An 18,693-nucleotide genomic window follows, 5' to 3' on the forward strand; every position below is an offset into this window, starting at 1 on the left:
ATTTCATAAGCTAGATAATAATTACTCTCTGTATTTGCCTTTGTTAACCCCTAGCCCAGAGGTTCTCACACTTTACCTGCATCAGCATCACCTGGGGTATTAAAACACAGATTGCTAGACCCTACCTCCAAGTTTCTGATTCAGTAGGTCTGGGGTCAGGCCTGAAAATCTGCATTTCTTACAAGATCCCAGGTGACGCTGATGTTCTGGCCCACGCCCAGACTTTGAGAACACTGACCTCGCCATGAGTAAAGGGAATTAAAGTTACATGCTTTGAATGTTCTAGCCTTGGGACGGGCCAATTATCCACAGATGGGCTAGAAGGTTAAAGGAGGGGAGTGGACAACGCCTCTTCCCTGGGGCCTATGATGTGTGGTGACAGCAGTTATCCAAAGAAGAGTCTCCAGAAAAGGAAATCTTGGGAGAGGGTTGGGGCCATAAGGCATTGCCATCTTTCCCCATGAGGAGAGGAACTTCTCCGCCAGTTTCAGGTTACTGAGCTTTATATTTTAGTTCTTCCTTAAAATAAAGAACATAACTTATGATAATGGGGGCGGGTGGGTTAGAGAAGATAGGTCTAGATTGCAATGCAAAATACAGGAGCTAAGAGGCTTAAGAGAGGGCAAGAGGTGCCATTTACCTAACTTCCTAGGAGGAATTCAGAAGGCATCTGTGGGACAGCAGCCCAGGGAAGGTTTCAATACTCAGCCCTACAAGCAGAGGTTGGGGCGCATGGAATGCGCAACGGTGAGAGATGACACTCCAATGGCTCAGCCTTACTCAGAGCCTTCTTTCTGGCACGGGGCCAGTTCCCTGGCCTGGCCCGACTCCACAGAGGGAGGTTTGAGGCTTGGGGGAGAGCGGCAAGGAGGCGGAAGGAAGGTTGGGAGAGAAATGGTGGGGGAGGGTCACTCTTGCTTCTGTGGGCCCTGCACCCAGACTTGGAGGGGAAGGCCTCCCAGGCATATGTATTTTTCGGTCAGGCTGCTCCCAGGGAGTGAATCGGGTGATCAGGTAAACATCGCATCCACTGGGGATGGGAAGTGCAGGCAGATGCTTGTATACAGGTGGACGTGTGTTTTAGTTGCTCATTTCACCTTTGGGATCCAGCCCTTTTGAAGTCACAAGCATAGGCCAGGGGGGCTGCCACAGGCTCCCAGGTACCTTATTTGGAGAGAGACTTACATCAGGCAGCGTCTCGACGAAGGGGTGTATGTTGGCCTCCTTGGCTGCCTGCACGATCTCCTCCTGTGACACGACCCGGCTGTTGTCCCCGTAGGCGATGTTCTCGCCGATGCTGCAGTCAAACAGGACGGGCTCCTGGGACACGATGCCCATGTGTGCTCGGAGCCACTGGACATTCAGGTGCTTTATTTCCTTGCCATCAATTAGCTGAAAACAAGAGATCACAGATCATCTTCAGAACCAGCACATTTTTTTGAATTTAGCAAAATTAATATCGTTATTTCATACACTAAGATTGCCAAGTTATTATGAGACTTTTGTTGTTGTTTTCCGTTTGGATTGTCAAGGTTAACTGAATAAGGTCATAATTGTATGCTTTGAGGAACCATCATATTTCTTCTGTTTCAACCCTATGCATGTGGTAGGCAGAATAATGCACCTCTCCCCCATCCAAGACATCCATGTTCTCGTTCATGAAACCTGCGAATGTTATTCACAAGTGTAGATGGAATTACCATGTAAGGTTGCTCGTCAGCTGATCTCAAAATGACGAGGTTACCTTAGATTATCCAGGTGGACCCAACATAATCATAAGGGTCCTCAACTGTGCAAGAGGGGGGCAGGAGAGTGTGTATCACAGTGGAGCAATATGAGAAAGACTCAACCGGTCACTGCCGGCTTTGAAGCTGCAGGAAGGGGCCACGGGCTAGAAAAGGTAAAAAAGCAGATTCTCCCCTAGAGCCTTCAGAAGGCACAGAGCCCTGCTGACACCGTGACTTCAGCCCAGTGAGATCCACTTCGGACACATGACCTCCAGAATTTTTAAGATAAATTTGTGTCGTTTCATCCCACTAAATTTGCTGTCATTTGTTATAGCTGCCACAGGAAGCTAATAAAATGCATTCTAATTCTGGGATGTATTCTGACATCCTTATTCTTATGCACTGATTTTTCACAGGAAAAGTAGCCACCATTAGATTGGAAATAACTAACTGCTATACCGTAGAATAGGTTTGTAGGTCACGTTTCTGATCTGACCTGTTAGTTAGGATCAAGTTTTTGAGGACTTAAATGAAACAGAAGTGAGCGTCGGAAGGTGGCTGTTATATCTCTAAATCGTTGTTGATCTTAGGAATGTGAATTAATGTCTCTTAGTTTCTTTGTAAACTGGGAATGATAATTCCTAAAGTCAAAGAATTGAGGATTAAATGAAGTCATGTATGACCCCTACTGAGCACACTGCTGGGCACAGGGTATGTGAAGGACTGTCTGCGATTTGGATCTGACCCAAAGGAGCTGGAGGGAGAGGCTGCCCTTTCTCTAGTGACCTGTCTCCCCTTGGATTATCCTGCAGAAGCCTGGGGCGTACCCATACAGCCTGGCCGATAATAATCCTTGCTCTCTGATGCAGATGTGTCTGCCCCGAAGACCTACTTTGCAAGAGAACGCTGGCATTCAAGTGAGAGCTGTTCATCCTCCCTGAAGAAGACACCAGTGACTCAGCTTTGAGCTTTTATAATAGTGGTGATGAGTATGTCCTGAGCTATATATACACTTTGAATCCCGTGTACCTGGCTGGGTGCCTCTGGGAGACAGCTGGCCAGGGGTAGGGTACAGTCTTTGCTGCAGGAAGACAGCTTCTGTTTGTGAAGCCGGCAGGTGCAAGGATGGATGGAAAACACACCCATGACCTCATTAGTACCAAGCCCGGTTGCCATGGAGACTATTCCAAGCATCTATGCTCCAGGCTTCCTCACAGTGTTAAGTGAAGGTGGAAAGTAGAGAGTGAAGAGAGGCAGGAAAAACCATACAAGTATGTGGCGAAACAGCAGATCTTGTTAGATGGAACAGTGTGAAAAACGGAAATCTGAGGAAAGAAAGAGTAGTTTTTTAAAACACTTTTTTCCAGGCTTACACCCCTGGGAGAAAAAATAGACACCATCAAACGAATACAGTCAGACAAATATGACTGATCCCAGCAAGTTTTAATGAGCTTCTCCATCACACTGCATACAAGAAGACGTTTGGGCCTCCTCAGCCCCACGCTACACACAGCAACTACAAACTATTTAAAACCTGTGTTTGCTAAAGAATCCTTTCCTTAGGGGAAACCCGTTGAGAAGGCCAAATATAAAAAGATCAACGCAGAGCTTCTTTGGCTGCGGCAGATGGCCCTCTGAGGGAAGACCAAGGAAGTCCAGGGCGTCAGTGAACACTGCTCAGAAGATACTGGTCCTGGGACTTCCCTGGCGGTCCAGTGGTTAAGACTCTGCACTTCCAATGCAGGGGCTGTAGGTTTGATCCCTGGTTGGAGAACTAAGATCCCACATGCTGTGTGGCACGGCGGGATTAAAAAAAAAAAAAAAAAAAGATACTGGCCTAAATAAAAACTTAAAGTAACACACTGACAATAACACACTGACAATAACAATGGAAGGCCAAAAAACAAATAAATAAACAAAAACAATGAAAGGCTAAATTCAAATGACGAGCTATCTCTATTCCAAACTTAAATCTACTACCTGATTTCAGTAGCACAATCAAATGTTAAATATGTATTATCCTGTTGTATGTATTTACTCTGAAATGGTAATCATAGATAAAATATTGAGCATCGACTATATTATAGGTCCTGTTATAAGCACACCTCATGCCCTCTCTCGTTTAATATTCACGACAACGCTCGCGAGGTAAATGCGAGTTTAATCCCCACTTTACCGATGAGGACATGAGCAGAGTTAAGTCACTTGTGCAAGGTCACACTCTTAGTGACTGAGGGAGCTCGGATCGGACCTACACACTACAGGTTGGATTTTAGCAACACAGTGTCTCAGAATTGAAAAATACTTTCTGTCTTCCCTCAAAAGAGCAATGTCTCCATCTTAGCCCCAGCACCCACTGGGTAATACCCAGACAACAGGCTGCTAACTGTGTCCTAAGGGGGAGAGAGGACTCTGGTGGCAGCGCATAGCATGGGCCGGCAAGGGAAGAAAGGATAGGTCAGGGGAAGACTCAAACCAGAGTGAGTCTCAGTGAAGCTAATGAACTTAAGATTCAAGGACGCCCGTTTGCAGGCAAATGCTGGGAGTTGAACGGTGTTCTGGATGGAAGGGAGCCCAGGTCTTCTGGGTAAGCATTTAGGATAACCTGCCTAAAAAGGAGAGGGACCAGAATCTTTAAGGTTTCAATATTTTGTTGTGAATTTTTCTCATTTGAAGGAAATATTCACTTTCATATCTAATTGTGTGTTCATAACTTTGTATTCTTTCAAGTAGAGTCCCTGAAACTGTATAACTTTCAGGCCCCACCAAACTTGGAAACTCCACTCTCTGAACAATTCCACAGCTTGGTTTTGCAAGACTCGCCACAATTTGATCTAAACCTTTTAAAGTTATCAGTTCAGAGGTTCTCCACCTCTGTGGCATCAGAATCACCTGGGAAAAATCATAAAAATGAAAAGGTTAGGTCCTGACCTTCATAAGTGAGCCGGGGTGGCTGTGTTCTCTAGTAGCTCTCTAGGCCATTATGATCCACACCAACTTGAGAACCTCTGCTCAGGTCAATGTTTCTCAGAGTGTGATTCGAGGCTTGTTGATGGTCATGAGGATTTCCTGACCTCCTCAGGGTCAAGTCCTTGCTTCAAATGATCATTATGATCAAATGATGCTCAAATGCATAGACTCATTTTTTATGGCAACAAGAACTAATCATAGGACTTCCCTGGCGGTCCAGCAGTTAAGACTCCATGCGCTTTGGGACTTCCCTGGTGGCACAGTGGATAAGACCTCCAAGCTCCCAGTGCAGGGGGCCTGGGTTCGATCCCTGGTCAGGGAACTAAATCCCACATGCATGCCACAACTAAGGAGCTGGCCTGCCACAACTCAGGAGCCCACATGCCACAACTAAGAAGACTGCATGCTGCAACTAAGGAGCTGGCAAGCTGCAGTTAAGGAGCCCACCTGCCACAACTAAGACCCGGTGCAACCAACCAAATAAATAAATAAATATTTTTTAAAAAAGACTCCAAGCTTCCACTGCAAGGGGTGTGGGTTCAATCCCTGGTGGGGGAACTAAGATCCTGCATGCCACGAGGTGTGGCAAAAAAAAAAAAAAAAAAAAAAAAAGAAAAAAGAAAAAAAAAAAGAAAGAACTAATAACCTATTAACTGAGTTATTCAGGGTCACTAATTGACATTCATAAACAAAACCTGGCACATTTACTAATGTGTATCGAGGGCACTTCCACTAAGAGGTCTGCCTGCTGTGGAGCACTTGGCAGTATTTCGAAGCTCTAGTGCAAATGCACAGGAGCAGATCACTGTACTCCCTGCAATGGAGGAGGACACCTTGTTTTCAGGGCATGATCAGTGTTGTCTTGAGATGGTTACTGTCCTATACACTCAGCATTCACTTCCATATTCTTCTGCGTCTGTCCTTCCACATATCAAGGGAGTGGAGGACTAATAACTGTTTCCCAGGCTCGCTCCTGGTTCTAGAAGTAACTGAGGTTCTACCGGTGACATGCAGTGTGCAAAATCTGGGAGACAGAGGCCGTGGTAAACTGACACCTGTGTTTTGGCAGACGGGAGTTTTTACAACACCCAGACACTGGTCTTGTGTCTTCAGGTTTGGAGCAGCTGTGACACTGGCATCATTTCCTACAACCTCCTGGCCACAGGACCCCAGCTGAGATGCTGTGATTTGAATGTTGGGAGTGCTGACTTTGACTTTTACTTCCACTCTTCCAGCCCTTCCGGTGATTCTGTAAGCACCGAATGCCCCTTACTGAATATGTATCTGCGTGAAATACCTAGAGCAGCTTCTGTTTCCTACACTGAACCATAACCGATACAGTCCATGTTTTAAATTTCGCTCCCCTTGTGCTTATGAACACGGAGAATAATCATTCATTTCTTGACTTTCTTCTTGTCTAATTACTGCACGTATGTTTACCATTGTTGTTTTCAACTCCAACACTATTAACGCCAAGTGTTTTTTCCCACTACAGTGACTGTGAGTGTAGTAAGGGTGGTGGTGGGGGGAATTCTTCTGGTCTTTCCTAGGTGGGTTATCATCAAAAAAGTTTGAGAACCATGACTCTAATCAACTCTGCTATTTCAGCCAAACTGGCCTATATGCCGCATTGGGAACGAATCAGTCATCAGCCACAGCTCACGTCATCTCTTTCATCGAACGATGTCTTGATTGCTCACCCTTACAGCTTTACGCAACCAGCTCTAATTATCCCTTAAGAACTAGCTCCAGGCCTATCTTCTTTAATGAACTCATGGAAGGATATGTCCCATCTCTTCAGGTGAAATCTTTGAGGACAGACACCATCCCCTATAACTCATTAGAGCTCAACATTTGACACACTGCTTAAGAAATGTCTCTTAAGGACCACGATCAGTGTCTGAGAGCTAAAATTTCCTCCTCTGATTGCTTCCTGTGTCAGCAAGGTTTTCATTGAGAGTTCTCTGCCCAAACTTTAACCACGAAATTGAAGCATGAAGTCAGAATTCACAGAAGATATAAAACAAGGTAGTACAAATAAGGAACAAAGCTTGAGGAACAAAGTTTCCACAACTGTCAAAGAATGGACTGAGTAAAGGCATAACTGTCTGTGAATACAATAAGAAATATTTATGATAACTGTGACTACCGTGGGGAAGTGAAAAGGGCCCTGGCCTACAGGATGAAAATTCTCTTTTCACATCAATCACTAACGCAAGTAGGGCCCATATAGAGCTGGCAAGCATCGGTCTGACTATCCAAAGTAGGTGTCCATCCTGGATGGACAGTGCCCAGGCCCATTCCAGTTGTTGAATATTTTGAATATCACCTCTGAGTTTGACCAGTAACTCAGTGCCTACATAATGAAAATGTTTTCCTCTGAATTCCATTCCTACCTAGTTTGATTCTTTTCCTAGTCCCCATTATAGTCATTTAAAAATCCACTACTCGGGCTTCCCTGGTGGTGCCGTGGTTGAGAGTCCGCCTGCCGATGCAGGGGACACGGGGTCCTGCCGCGGTCCGGGAAGATCCCACGTGCCGCGGAGCGGCTGGGCCCGTGAGCCATGGCCGCTGAGCCTGCGCGTCCGGAGCCCGTGCTCCGCAAGGGGAGAGGCCGCAACAGTAAGAGGCCCGCATACCGCAAAAAAAAAAAAAAAAAAAAAAAAAAAAAAAAAATCCACTACTCCCAGGAGTTCCCTGGCGGTCCAGTGGTTAGGACTTCACGCTTTCACTGCCATGGCCCGGGTTCAATCCCTGGTTGGGGAACTAAGATCCCACAAGCTGTGCAGCACGGCCAAAAAATCGTAACAGTAATAAAATGTCACTACTCCCTTCAAGACTCTTATGTCATTCCCAGTACCTAAGACAGTCCCTGACACGAACTCACTGACAGTTTATTGAATGTTGCATGAATAAATCTGACCCTTCACTTACTCTTTTAGTTCAGGAAACAAAGGAGAATCCCTCTATGTTCTTTATCTGTTTCCCAAATTTGTTGATCTCGCTTTTTTTCTTTTTCCTTAGAAGAGGTTTGAATTCCCTCTCTCCATCAATGGTTTTATCTCATCCTCAGCCATAAAAATGTTCAAGATTCCCCATGCTAAACATCTTCCCTGGGCTCTGCCTCTCCACTCTTATTTTCCTTTCCTTCTCCTTTGATCTTCCAGCTAGTCTACACTTCGCTCAGTCTCCATTTCCCCTCCTGACCACACCTCAGCCATGCTCAACTGTTTCCTACCACCATCACTTCACTGAGAAGACTGTGAAATGTCAGAAGCAGCCCATTCGTTGCCAAATCCTCCCATGTGTTTTCAGTCTCCGTCTTACCCCATCTCTCCACGGCATTTGTCAGTGCCGACTACCTCCTCCTTGTTGAAACCCTTCCCATCCCTGGCTTCCATCTTACTAGTCTCTCTCAGCACCCCTCCTCTGTCTTTCTGGCTTTTTTTCCTGCATCTGCTCATGTAAACTGAGACCTAACCAAGGGAAGGGGGATGGCTGGTAAAAAGGCTGCTTGCAGAGGAAGGTAGAGTAGCAGGGTTGAGGGAAAGGCTGGAGAAGTTGGCTGGGGCAGTGGACACAGCTTGGAGACTATATCTAGGATGTCAGACTTTAAGTGGGACTACTGTTTAAAAGTTTGTAAAGCCACGGCTTATAGTTGAGAATTAAATACATCTAGGCAGGGGTTTCCCTGGCAGTCCAGTGGTTGACACCTTGCCTTCCAGTGCGGGTTCGATCCCTGGTCGGGGAGCTGGGATCCCACATGCCACACGGCCAAAAGGCCAAAGCATGGAACAGAGGTAATATTGCAACAAATTCAATAAAGACTTTGAAAAGAGGCCACATCAAAAAAAAAAAAAACTGAAAAAAAATACATCTAGGCATTTGGAAGATGAAAAAATTGAAATGAGCTGAATAAGAAAGTGTGCTCAGACCTAGAGATTATGACACTAAGTGAAGTCAGACAGAGAAAGACAAATATCATATAATATCACTTATATGTGCAATCTCAAAAAATAATACAAATGAACTTATTTACAAAACAGAAATAGACTCACAGACATAGAAAGCAAACTTAGGGTTACCAAAGGGGAAACATGGCAGGGAGGAATAAATTATGAGCCCAGGATTAACATACACACACTACTATATATAAAATAGATAACCAACAAGGACCTACTGTATATGCTCCCTATAGTATAGGGAACTCTACTCAGTATTCTGTAATAACCTACACGGGTAAAGAATCTGAAAATGAATGCATATATGTATATATATATATAACTCAATCACTTTGCTGAGTGATTTACAATACTGTAAATCAACTCTACTCCAATAAATTTTTTTTAAAAAGAAGAAAAAAAAGTGTGCTCACCACTGTTCCAGCCAAGGGGTCGTAGAACCGCTCCAGGAGCTGGACCACCGTGCTTTTCCCACAGCCGCTGCTGCCCACCAGGGCCAGCGTCTGGCCCTTCTTCACCTCGAGGCTCAGCCCCTGAAGCACTGGGATGTCTGGTCGAGTGGGATAGTTGAACACGACTTCATTAAATGTCACATTTCCTTCCACTGTATTCTAAAATCAGAACAATAACAGTACATTTGATTGCTGCAATCCTGAAAATTCACAATAGCCAACCCTCTCTACCGCTAGGTATCAGAAGGTAGTGAACTTGTACTACAGTCAGGCTTCATTTGTAACTGCTAAAATGTAATACGTAAGATCTAAAAGGGTCAGTGTTTTCATAGCATGTCTCATTAACACAATACAAATGTGAAAACTCAAATCTGTTCCCCAAGAATAGGGTCACCTACATATAATAAAACCTGATTAGCAGGAGTTGTGTATAAAATGGGCAGTATTTCTACATCCGTGTGGCTTTGTTCTACAAAAGTACTAGACGTTAACTTGTATTATCAGCATTTACTAAAAGGAACTAAAAGGACAGAGAAACTTTCATTTTATTACCACCAAATAAAAAAAGCACAGATTTTATTCAACTTCCACTTAGAATACTAAAATTCATCAGTTAGGAGCAGATCACATAATCAAAACATCAAACTGACCGGCTTTAGGCCTTCCGTGCTGTAGCTGTCGATCACAGGGGCTTTTTCAATGATCATGATGACGTGGGCTGCTGACACTTTGGCCTTGGCATAGTCAGGAGCAAATGAACTGACCTGACCCACAGCCATCGCGCCAAAGACAATGGCTGAGAACACTCTGCCAACGACAAAGGCAAAATGTGCAAAGAGTTAGGACTGCAATGCTAGAAAGGTGACACTCCTACACCCAGAGAGCACTGTCTCAAACAGTCACAACACATTAGTCAAAAAGTTTCAAAAAAAAAAACCAAACACTTTTCCTTATAAGTTCATATCGGTATAACTGACTGATTGTAAATTGACCCCATGTTTCATCTCTCTCTGTGTCCTCACCTTCTTGTAAGTGACTTTGCAGCTCCTCCACTGAAGAAGGAGAATTTGTTTTCCTACCCTTTGAATCTGGGTTGGCCTTGGAATTTGCTTTAGCCAACAGGATGTGGAGGAAGTGACTGTTGCCAGGTCCAAGCCTATGACTCAGAGGGCTGTGCATGTTTCTCTCTCTCCCTGCCACTACCACAAGCCCACCTAGCTGCTGGAGGACAAGGCACAGACAGAAGAGTGCCGTGGGCCCCAGCCAACCAGCCTGTTACCCATTGCACACAAGAGCGAGCCCAGCTGAGATCCACTATGCCCAGATCAGCAGAACTGCCCAGCTAACCCCCAAACTTAAGGGCAAAAATAAATGTTTATTATCGTGTGTCACTGGGGGATAGTGGGTGGTTGTCATGCAGCGTTATTTGTGGCAGTCAATAACGGATATAGGCGTTCTGCTGGATTACATCAGATTCTTAGAAAACCTGTGAACTGTACCGCAGAGAGTTCCTTAAAGAGCCAGCTATCACGCTGCTTGCAAGACGCATCGACATTCTTTTTTTTTTGGCCACGCCCCACGCCTTGCAGGTTCTTAGTTCCCCCACCAGGGATCGAACCCAGGCCACCACACTGAAAGCGCCAGCTCCTAACCACTGGGCCTCCAGGGAATTCCCTGCATCGGCGTTCTTAATCTATGACATGGGAGTCATAGCAGCTTAAAGTTGGGAAGGACTTCACAGAATGTCAAGTCCAGCTCTCAATGCTTGTGCCAGGGCACATCCCCTAAGCTAGCTTCCATCCTTGGTTTTAGGACGGAGGAAGTTTGATTGAGGAAGTCTATTGTTAAAAAGTTCCTTTTCAAACCAAGAAAAACGTACATCCTTTTGCATAATACATCCCTTCAAAGTACTGGAATATTATTTTCAAAACCCTTTGCATCTTTGGTAAGTCCCTTCATTTTCAACATTTCAGCCGCCCTTCTCTGGACACGTTTATCAAAATGCCTTTTTAGGGCTTCCCTGGTGGTGCAGTGGCTGAGAGTCCGCCTGCCAATGCAGGGGACACGGGTTCGTGCCCCGGTCCGGGAAGATCCCACATGCCATGGAGCGGCTGGGCCCGTGAGCCATGGCCACTGAGCCTGCGCATCCAGAGCCTGTGCTCTGCAACGGGAGAGGCCACAGCAGTGAGAGGCCCGCGTACCGCAAAAAAAAAAAAAAAGCCTTTTTAAACAGTGAGTATAATATTAGGAATCTCCCAGAATAATGCCATGAGTCCATCAGGTCCATTCCTTTGGCCTCTATTCCTGAGTTAATGTAGCACACAGTGTGTTTTTCTTTTTAATAGCTCTAAATAAATCACACAGATGGTTCATCTTGGTCTTGTTATCATTTAGACCTGTGGAATCTGTTTAAAATGGACTGCTCTTCAGCCAGGTCTCCCCTACTCCTTACTTGGAAGATGGATTTTCCAAATCTGAAAGTCCAAGAGTCAGCAATTTCCATCAATTGAATACCTTAACCTCAGAGTAAAGTGATATATCAGATAATTATCTCATCAAAGCACCGATGCCAATGGTGCCTGGTTTTGATCTTTTGCTTATAGTTATAAATAGCACCTGCATATCAATTATCAGAAAGATGTTGAGTGGAAATTTTAAATCTTCTGTTGGAGTCATCCTGAGAAAACTGTCATGCACGCACAAGTCAATGTCTAAATAGGATGGAAATATTACACTAACACATATTCCCAGGCTTCGATGATGCCGCTTTAAATGTAAAACTGTATCACCACTAATTATGGTATCAAAGGGCAGCTCAGCCATCACCAAGCCTAGACACCCGGAAAAATTACACGTGTTTTTCACTACCAAACTGCATATTTTAGTATTTTAGAAATATTAGTTAAGTCCAGGTCTCTCTTCTCCTGACTGAGGTACAACTGTCGGCATTCACAGTGATGGGGCAGATACTCCAATCGAGCTTCCTTTGTCATTTCTGCATTTCTCCAGCTCTTACCTTCTAACTGCTTTTCTCTTATGAAAGAAAGCAAATTTATCCTGGAATCTTCCGGGGCTCTCAGAACTCAGTGCTCCACACTCATTCTTTGGCCGCCCTGTTTAGAATCCTTTCAAAGGAACCAGGTACTTGGCCCTGGGTTAGGCTTCTTCCCAAAACACCCAGGCCTTCTGGAAACTCCTCATTGAATCACCACCCCAGCTAGCCATGGATTCAAGAAGGTCAAATGTGTGGGTCAGCATCGGGGAGAAGGGCAGACACAGATTCCCCAAATGAAATGAGATGCTTCCAGGATAATACACGGAGATTCAGAGGCAAAATGCCATCTTCTGAATCACCAAAATCTCTTCATGAAGCTTCACAGTAAGCTTTTCTATCCAGGCATGAAATGTGCGCCTTGGTTTGATTCCTAGAGTTAACTGTAAAGACGACCCCCATACTTACAAGAGAACATCCTGAAAGTCTATGATGCCATGTGCCACCAGGTAGGCGCCAAAACGGAAACAGCCAGCGTAAGAAAAATACATCATTGCCTGGGTGATGGAAAACGTGATTCCAAAGATGTGTGCTTTCCTCAAAGAGTTTCTGAAAAGAAGACATTCTGAAACTTACTTGACTTTCAATTCTCAGTCCTTACAACGTAACCTTTCATGGGTTAGCAGTGGGGTATGAAGGTGTAGCAGACAAAAATGGGTTTCGTCTCCAAAACACTAAGTTCGGTCCTCACATCACCACTTGTGAGAATTTAGGAAAATACCTTGTCTCTGAACCTCAGTGTCTTCATCTTTAATGGAGAAGTAACCACACCTCAAAGCATTAAGGTCAAGTTAAAATAAGCCAAAGACAACAAGAAGAGTTTGTTAGCGATTAATAAATTCCTTCCCTTTCCCCCACCCATGGACATATAATACGTACGTACTCTACAGTAAACATTCGTTCAACACACGTTGACCCAAAACCACAAGCTCGAGGGACCATGAAGGGCCAACACAAAGGAACCAGGCATGTTCTTGCCCTTGGGGACCCAGGAGTCAAGTTGGATTGTTATTTATGCAACGGAAGTACCTTATGAATCATGTGTTAAAGGAAGAAAGGAGAAGCACTAAGCCTCTAGGGGAGTTAGAGAAGGCTCTGCAAAGGAGTTAACACGTGGATTCTCTGATCCACATGGAACTGGGTGATGTGGAGGTGCGAGAGGCTGGTGAGTGGGTTGCCTACTCCTGCTTTAATCAGATCAACTTCTGCTTTTATCTGTTTCATATATTGGGATTTCAAGTGAATTTTTTTCATAAAAAAAGACTCTACTCTCATTTTGAAAACTTTGAAAACCCACTGATAAAAGAAGAAAGGAGACTCAGAGACTCAGTGCTTATATTCACATCACTTTTTAGAGCCCTCACTGTGAGTTCATTAAAGGAAGAACAGAAGGTCTGCACGAGAGAAGGGTAAAGAGAAGAAGGAAGGGTGTACCCAGGAAGACCACCCCCTCAGGCTCCACAGATACCTCAAATTTCATGTTCCACAAAAAACTCATTCCCAGTGGGAACATATAATAGCATCGTCATGCAAATGTAGCTAGTATCAGAGTCATTCTCAACATCCTCTCTCCCTCCCCTCCCCTCAGTTATCTGCTCTTACAGGCTCTGCCTCAGAGATGTCCCTGCCTTAGGTCAGGTCTTGTGATTCCTCTCTTGGATTAATTATAATTGCTTCCCAACTGGTTCCCTTCTAGAAGTCTCTCCACTTGTTCCCTACCTTCTGGCCAAAGCAATCTTCCTGAAAACAAATCTGGTGATTGAAAAACTTCCCATACTCCCCTCCCACTCTTCAGTGGTTATTACCTGTATGGTACCTGCAAACTCAGGGCATACATATATTCAAACTTCTCCTCCCGAGTCAAAGAAACAACAGTTCGGAAGTTTTCTATTGCTTCCGTGGCAATCTGTAACAGAGAATGTCCCGTTACTAAAGGCACCAAGGCCAACAGTGGCAATTAGTTTGAATTCCATATAAGAGATTCATAAAATTAACTTTATTAATAAGTATTATTTACATATTACATATTAAATAATATTTATTATGACTCCTGAGCGTCTTTGCTATAGAAAAGGATACCAAGTGACTTATCAAATCGAGATTTAGGTCTGGAAGGAAGATGGGCTAATTCAAACTCCCCTCTACAGAAAGAGAAACTGAAGCTTCAACAGATGAAGGCCCTTACCTAAAGCCACATGGCTTTACAGTAGCAAAATTAACCTAAGAACTCCGTATTTTATCTCCATTGCAGTGCCTTTTCTTCTATGATGGTCACATTTTAAGTTTATAATTATTATATATATAAAAGTTATTATAATGTCATTAAATTATAATATTATTAAAATACCTATAAACCATAATGTTTATATCTTTCTCTGTATAATTGTCATTTGAGACAACTAAAGAATATTTGGAAAATATTGAAAAGACAGGGAAGGTAATGAAAAGTGACATACTGGTGTATTTTACATAATAGCTTACATGTTGTTATTTTCTAAACTATACCTGTTTAACAAAATTGGGCTCAAGTTCTATGTTTGGCTCCATAGCCTTCTTTTTTACCTTAACAAATAAAGAGACGTTTCAAAGGTCATTAAACATACATTAGCAACGGGATGTTTAAAGGGCCACTTACTATCCCAGCCAGCTAAGCAGTCCTTTACTGCTGAACAGAGCTTTCAATTCTTATGAAAAATAATGCTGTGATAAACATCTTCATACATAAATGTTTGTCCATATTGAATTCTTTTCTCTTTTTTTTTTTTGAATTTTTTTTTGAATTTTTTTCTTAGGAGAAGTTCTTAAAAGTTAAATTACTAGGTCAAAGGGAATAAACTACTTTTTAAGGAACACAGCACATATTATCAATTGGTTTTCCAGAAAGTTTCTATCTATATTTTAATTGAATTTAACTTCCAACAAGGCTATTTGACTAGGACAAATACATCCTTTACCACCTTTTGGAGTCTGGGTAAAAGAGCTATGGAAAATACAAGAAACATCAGCGTACAAAAGGAGATTTCAGCCTGCATCAGCATGAGACCCTGAAATGCCCTTCTATCTTGTTCTCCTCATCTGTAAAATGAGTAGGATGGACAAGAGGGTCTCTGAAGTCCCTCTTAACTCTAATTCCAAGAGAAATAATTTTTAGAATTGTAAGTCTAAATTATAAATCAGTAAGAGAAATTATCCTTATTGTTTAACACGTTCTTCTTAACTCTAATTCCAAGAGAAATAATTTTTAGAATTGTAGGTCTAAATTATAAATCAGTAAGAGAAATTATCCTTATTGTTTAACACGTTCTTCCTTTCTCTGGCCTCTACACTGGTCGGAACTGATTCTAATACAGACACATTCAATTACGTGAGAGTGATTTACAGCACACACACAAAAAATCACAAACCCAAAATCTTACTTATTCTTTACTGAATCCTACACAAATACCTAACTTCAAAGATAATAGTGGATATTTGATATGACATTGTTGGTTTTAAAGACTAATGCAAAAGATATTAGAAGAAAAAAATTAATACCATAATCTTCAAAACAAAAAGATATTTAAAAAATAAAGTTAAAAATATTATACTCTGACCCAGCAGGCCAAGAAGATTGTACTATGTTTACCATAAGCTACTAACAATACAGGAAAATGTCCAGATTCAATTTATGTCAGAACATTTTATAAAATTCTTTACATATTATAAAAATAGTATATACTCTTTTTAGAAAATGCTAAGAGTGTAGAAAGCAAAAAGTTAGAGGAAAAAATTGACCTCCAGTCAAACCCCCAAAGACAATCCTTGTTCAGACCCATGGTAGAAATATTTTCAATTATGAGGCTTCAAGCAACGAGGTTTTTTGCATCAGTAAGAAAATTCAACAAACTATAACAATGGCTGCTGAAAAACAGACTGTACTGCAAATTGCAGTGTAATGATTTTAAGAAATATTTTCTGCGCACATTCTTCTAAGGCAGGTCTGTTTTGTTTGTGATTGGTTTGTAAATGTCATTGCTTTTTAGAGTGAACAGCCCAATAAAAGAGAGTTTATGAGTTACAGACCTTGAAAAGTCAGTAAAACGATATAATCACTAAACAACTGTCTTTATCTCGCCACACGATGAAGCAATTAGGAAAAGGATTAATTAGTACTCTGCATTCTTGCAGCTTCATTTGCTCCAAGACTTTTATTTTTTATTTATTTTTATATATTTTTGGGGGGGGGGTGGCTCCAAGACTTTTACATAGAGATTCAGTAACCACTATCGAGAGAGAGAACTTGTAATTCAAGAACAGGAAATAGCACTGAGTTTTCCTCAGAAACCATCATGTACTAAACAATTTTTTAAGAAAGGAAAAAAATACATATATATTTCTAGAAAAAACTCACACTTCTCTTCCTACCCTCAAATAAACTGATTACAGCTTTTATTTCTAAAAAGAAAAAGCATCTATTCTATAAAAATGTTCATTCGTCAATAATAATGTGACAAATCGATGGAACACAGATCACAGGCAAGGTAGAGGTTATCAGCTGGCTCTGACATCACACAATCCTGCTCTGGAATCCTGGGCCTGCTCTGTCCCTCTAAGGGCAAACCAACAGATATTATGGTCCTGGTCCCCATTTTAGTAGGGAAGACAGACCATTAATCAATAAAGAAATAGGAAAGAAATAAAGTGCTGAGAAATATCAGGGATTAATTCAAGTGCCAGGAAAGACGTCTCTGAAGAGTAATAATTCTGAGATATGAAGATCAGAGGGAACCAGCTTAGAGTGTTCTAGGAACTGAAAGAAGGCCCATGAGGCCAGAGCTGGGTGGGTGAGGGAAACATTAGTGCAAGACAGGATCAGAGAAGTCATGGGGCTGAGTCATGCAGAGTTTTATAGCCCAGGATTAAAGGGCTGATTTTATTGCAAGTGTGATCAGAAGCCACTGGAGGATAAGACTGATGACTAATAAGAACATGCAGTATAAAAAAACAAACAAAACAGAAAAAACAACACATACTAAACTTTCTTTGGGTTATTATTATGGAAATATGTTAATATAAATGTTCCAGACATTACATGAAATTTCTAAAAATCTTTTATGTTCTGGTATAAGGCATAATTCTAGTTATTACTTGAAAATGTGTATCTCAGAAATAACTAAATTTCCTTCTCAATTGCATTATTATGAACTTACATCAAATCTTTAACCGTGGTCATTTTTAAGTCTTTTGTCATTTACAGACAGTTCTGGGTGTACTCTGATGCTTTCGCAAAAATGTTCCTATAAAAGGGTTTCATCTTCAAGGAATTCAAGGAAAAGACTCTGACAAGTACAGGTTTCTGGTAACTGACTATACTGCTGAACTGAATGAATAAGCATTTTCAGAACTCTACTGGAAAACTGATGAATTCATAAAAGTGCTAACAAAAGATCAAGATGAAAAAAATTAATTACATGGGACTGAGTGAACTGATGAGGATGATTATAATTTTTGTGACTTTCTGTTTGAATTAAAAAAAAAATCCCACAAGGACTCAGAGGCAAAAAATATACAAATCAATTTTCACTGCAAAGTAGAGGAGCTGTTACCGTGGAGGATGACTGCACTGAATGTCAATATTATGACATAGTATGAGAGTGTTTTGTGTTTGGTAATTGCAATCATTGTTGCTTTTGTTGTGGTCATCCATTTACAATGCTTGGTGTCAGTTTATTTATCTCTTGTAAAAATAAAATACAGTGTGTGTGTGTGAAAAAAAAAGCCACTGCAGGAGTTAAAGGTTAGCGTGATTTTGTTTGTGTTGTAAGAGAGGAGTGTGCCTTCTGTAAGAGGAATATAGAAAGCCGACAGATCAGTTAGGCTGCTGTGTGTGACTTCTCTGAACCTTGGGTTTTATTACCTAACAGGGATAATTCAAAAGGGTTATGGAGAGTGTCAAATGAGGTAATGCATGTAGAGCTCTTAGCAGGATGTCTGGTATACAATAAACAGGCAATAAACGGTAACCTGAGAATGGTGATCGGGTGGGAGTTGATTTTTACTATTTCATGGACAGGCTGGTACAGCAGCCACCACGTTCCCTACCTGCAGTTTCCTCTCTCATGAACCACCAATGGAGCAGGACATTCACCTCACCCCCAACCTTTACCCAGAAAACCTGCCATACTCACATGTATCTATTTCCGTCTGCACCCCTTCCCCTGTCCCCTCTGACAGAACTCCCAGATTCTTAAACCTGACGCACCACTTCGAAGGTGCCAACCTGTGGTTTGCAGTGAATTAACTTCCGATCGGTCATCTTCTTCCTACGAACAACCTAAGACTCTTCTGGGACATTCTGAACATCTCAGTAAACAATGACACTATAAAAGAGTAATGCATTTTCTTTATATACACATTTTTTCCATCTTCTCATCAGAGGAAGAGTCAACACCATAGGGGAGAAACCAACAAAGTACAGGATTAAATGAAGTGACTAGTCACAGGATGGACTCCAGACACCTGGGGGCCGGCACCATCCTGCTGAACCTAAG

At 42.3% G+C, this 18,693-nt stretch overlaps 1 protein-coding gene across 2 annotated transcripts in view; it reads right to left on the minus strand.

Annotated features, from left to right (window-relative positions):
• ABCB1 (ATP binding cassette subfamily B member 1) overlaps positions 1 to 18,693 on the minus strand; it is a 128,851-nt gene that overhangs the window by 3,767 nt on the left and 106,391 nt on the right. For both annotated transcript variants that reach the window (XM_082846349.1, XM_082846348.1), the window contains exons 22-26: positions 13,969 to 14,069; positions 12,572 to 12,712; positions 9,762 to 9,918; positions 9,073 to 9,270; positions 1,186 to 1,392 (exon numbers count right to left, since the gene is read on the minus strand). In XM_082846349.1, the coding sequence (XP_082702475.1) occupies positions 1,186 to 1,392; positions 9,073 to 9,270; positions 9,762 to 9,918; positions 12,572 to 12,712; positions 13,969 to 14,069 (804 nt within the window). The remainder of the gene's footprint in view (positions 1 to 1,185; positions 1,393 to 9,072; positions 9,271 to 9,761; positions 9,919 to 12,571; positions 12,713 to 13,968; positions 14,070 to 18,693) is intronic.

The sequence above is a fragment of the Leucopleurus acutus genome, assembly GCF_964270905.1.
Source record: "Leucopleurus acutus genome assembly, chromosome: 9".
Taxonomy (NCBI): domain Eukaryota; kingdom Metazoa; phylum Chordata; class Mammalia; order Artiodactyla; family Delphinidae; genus Leucopleurus; species Leucopleurus acutus.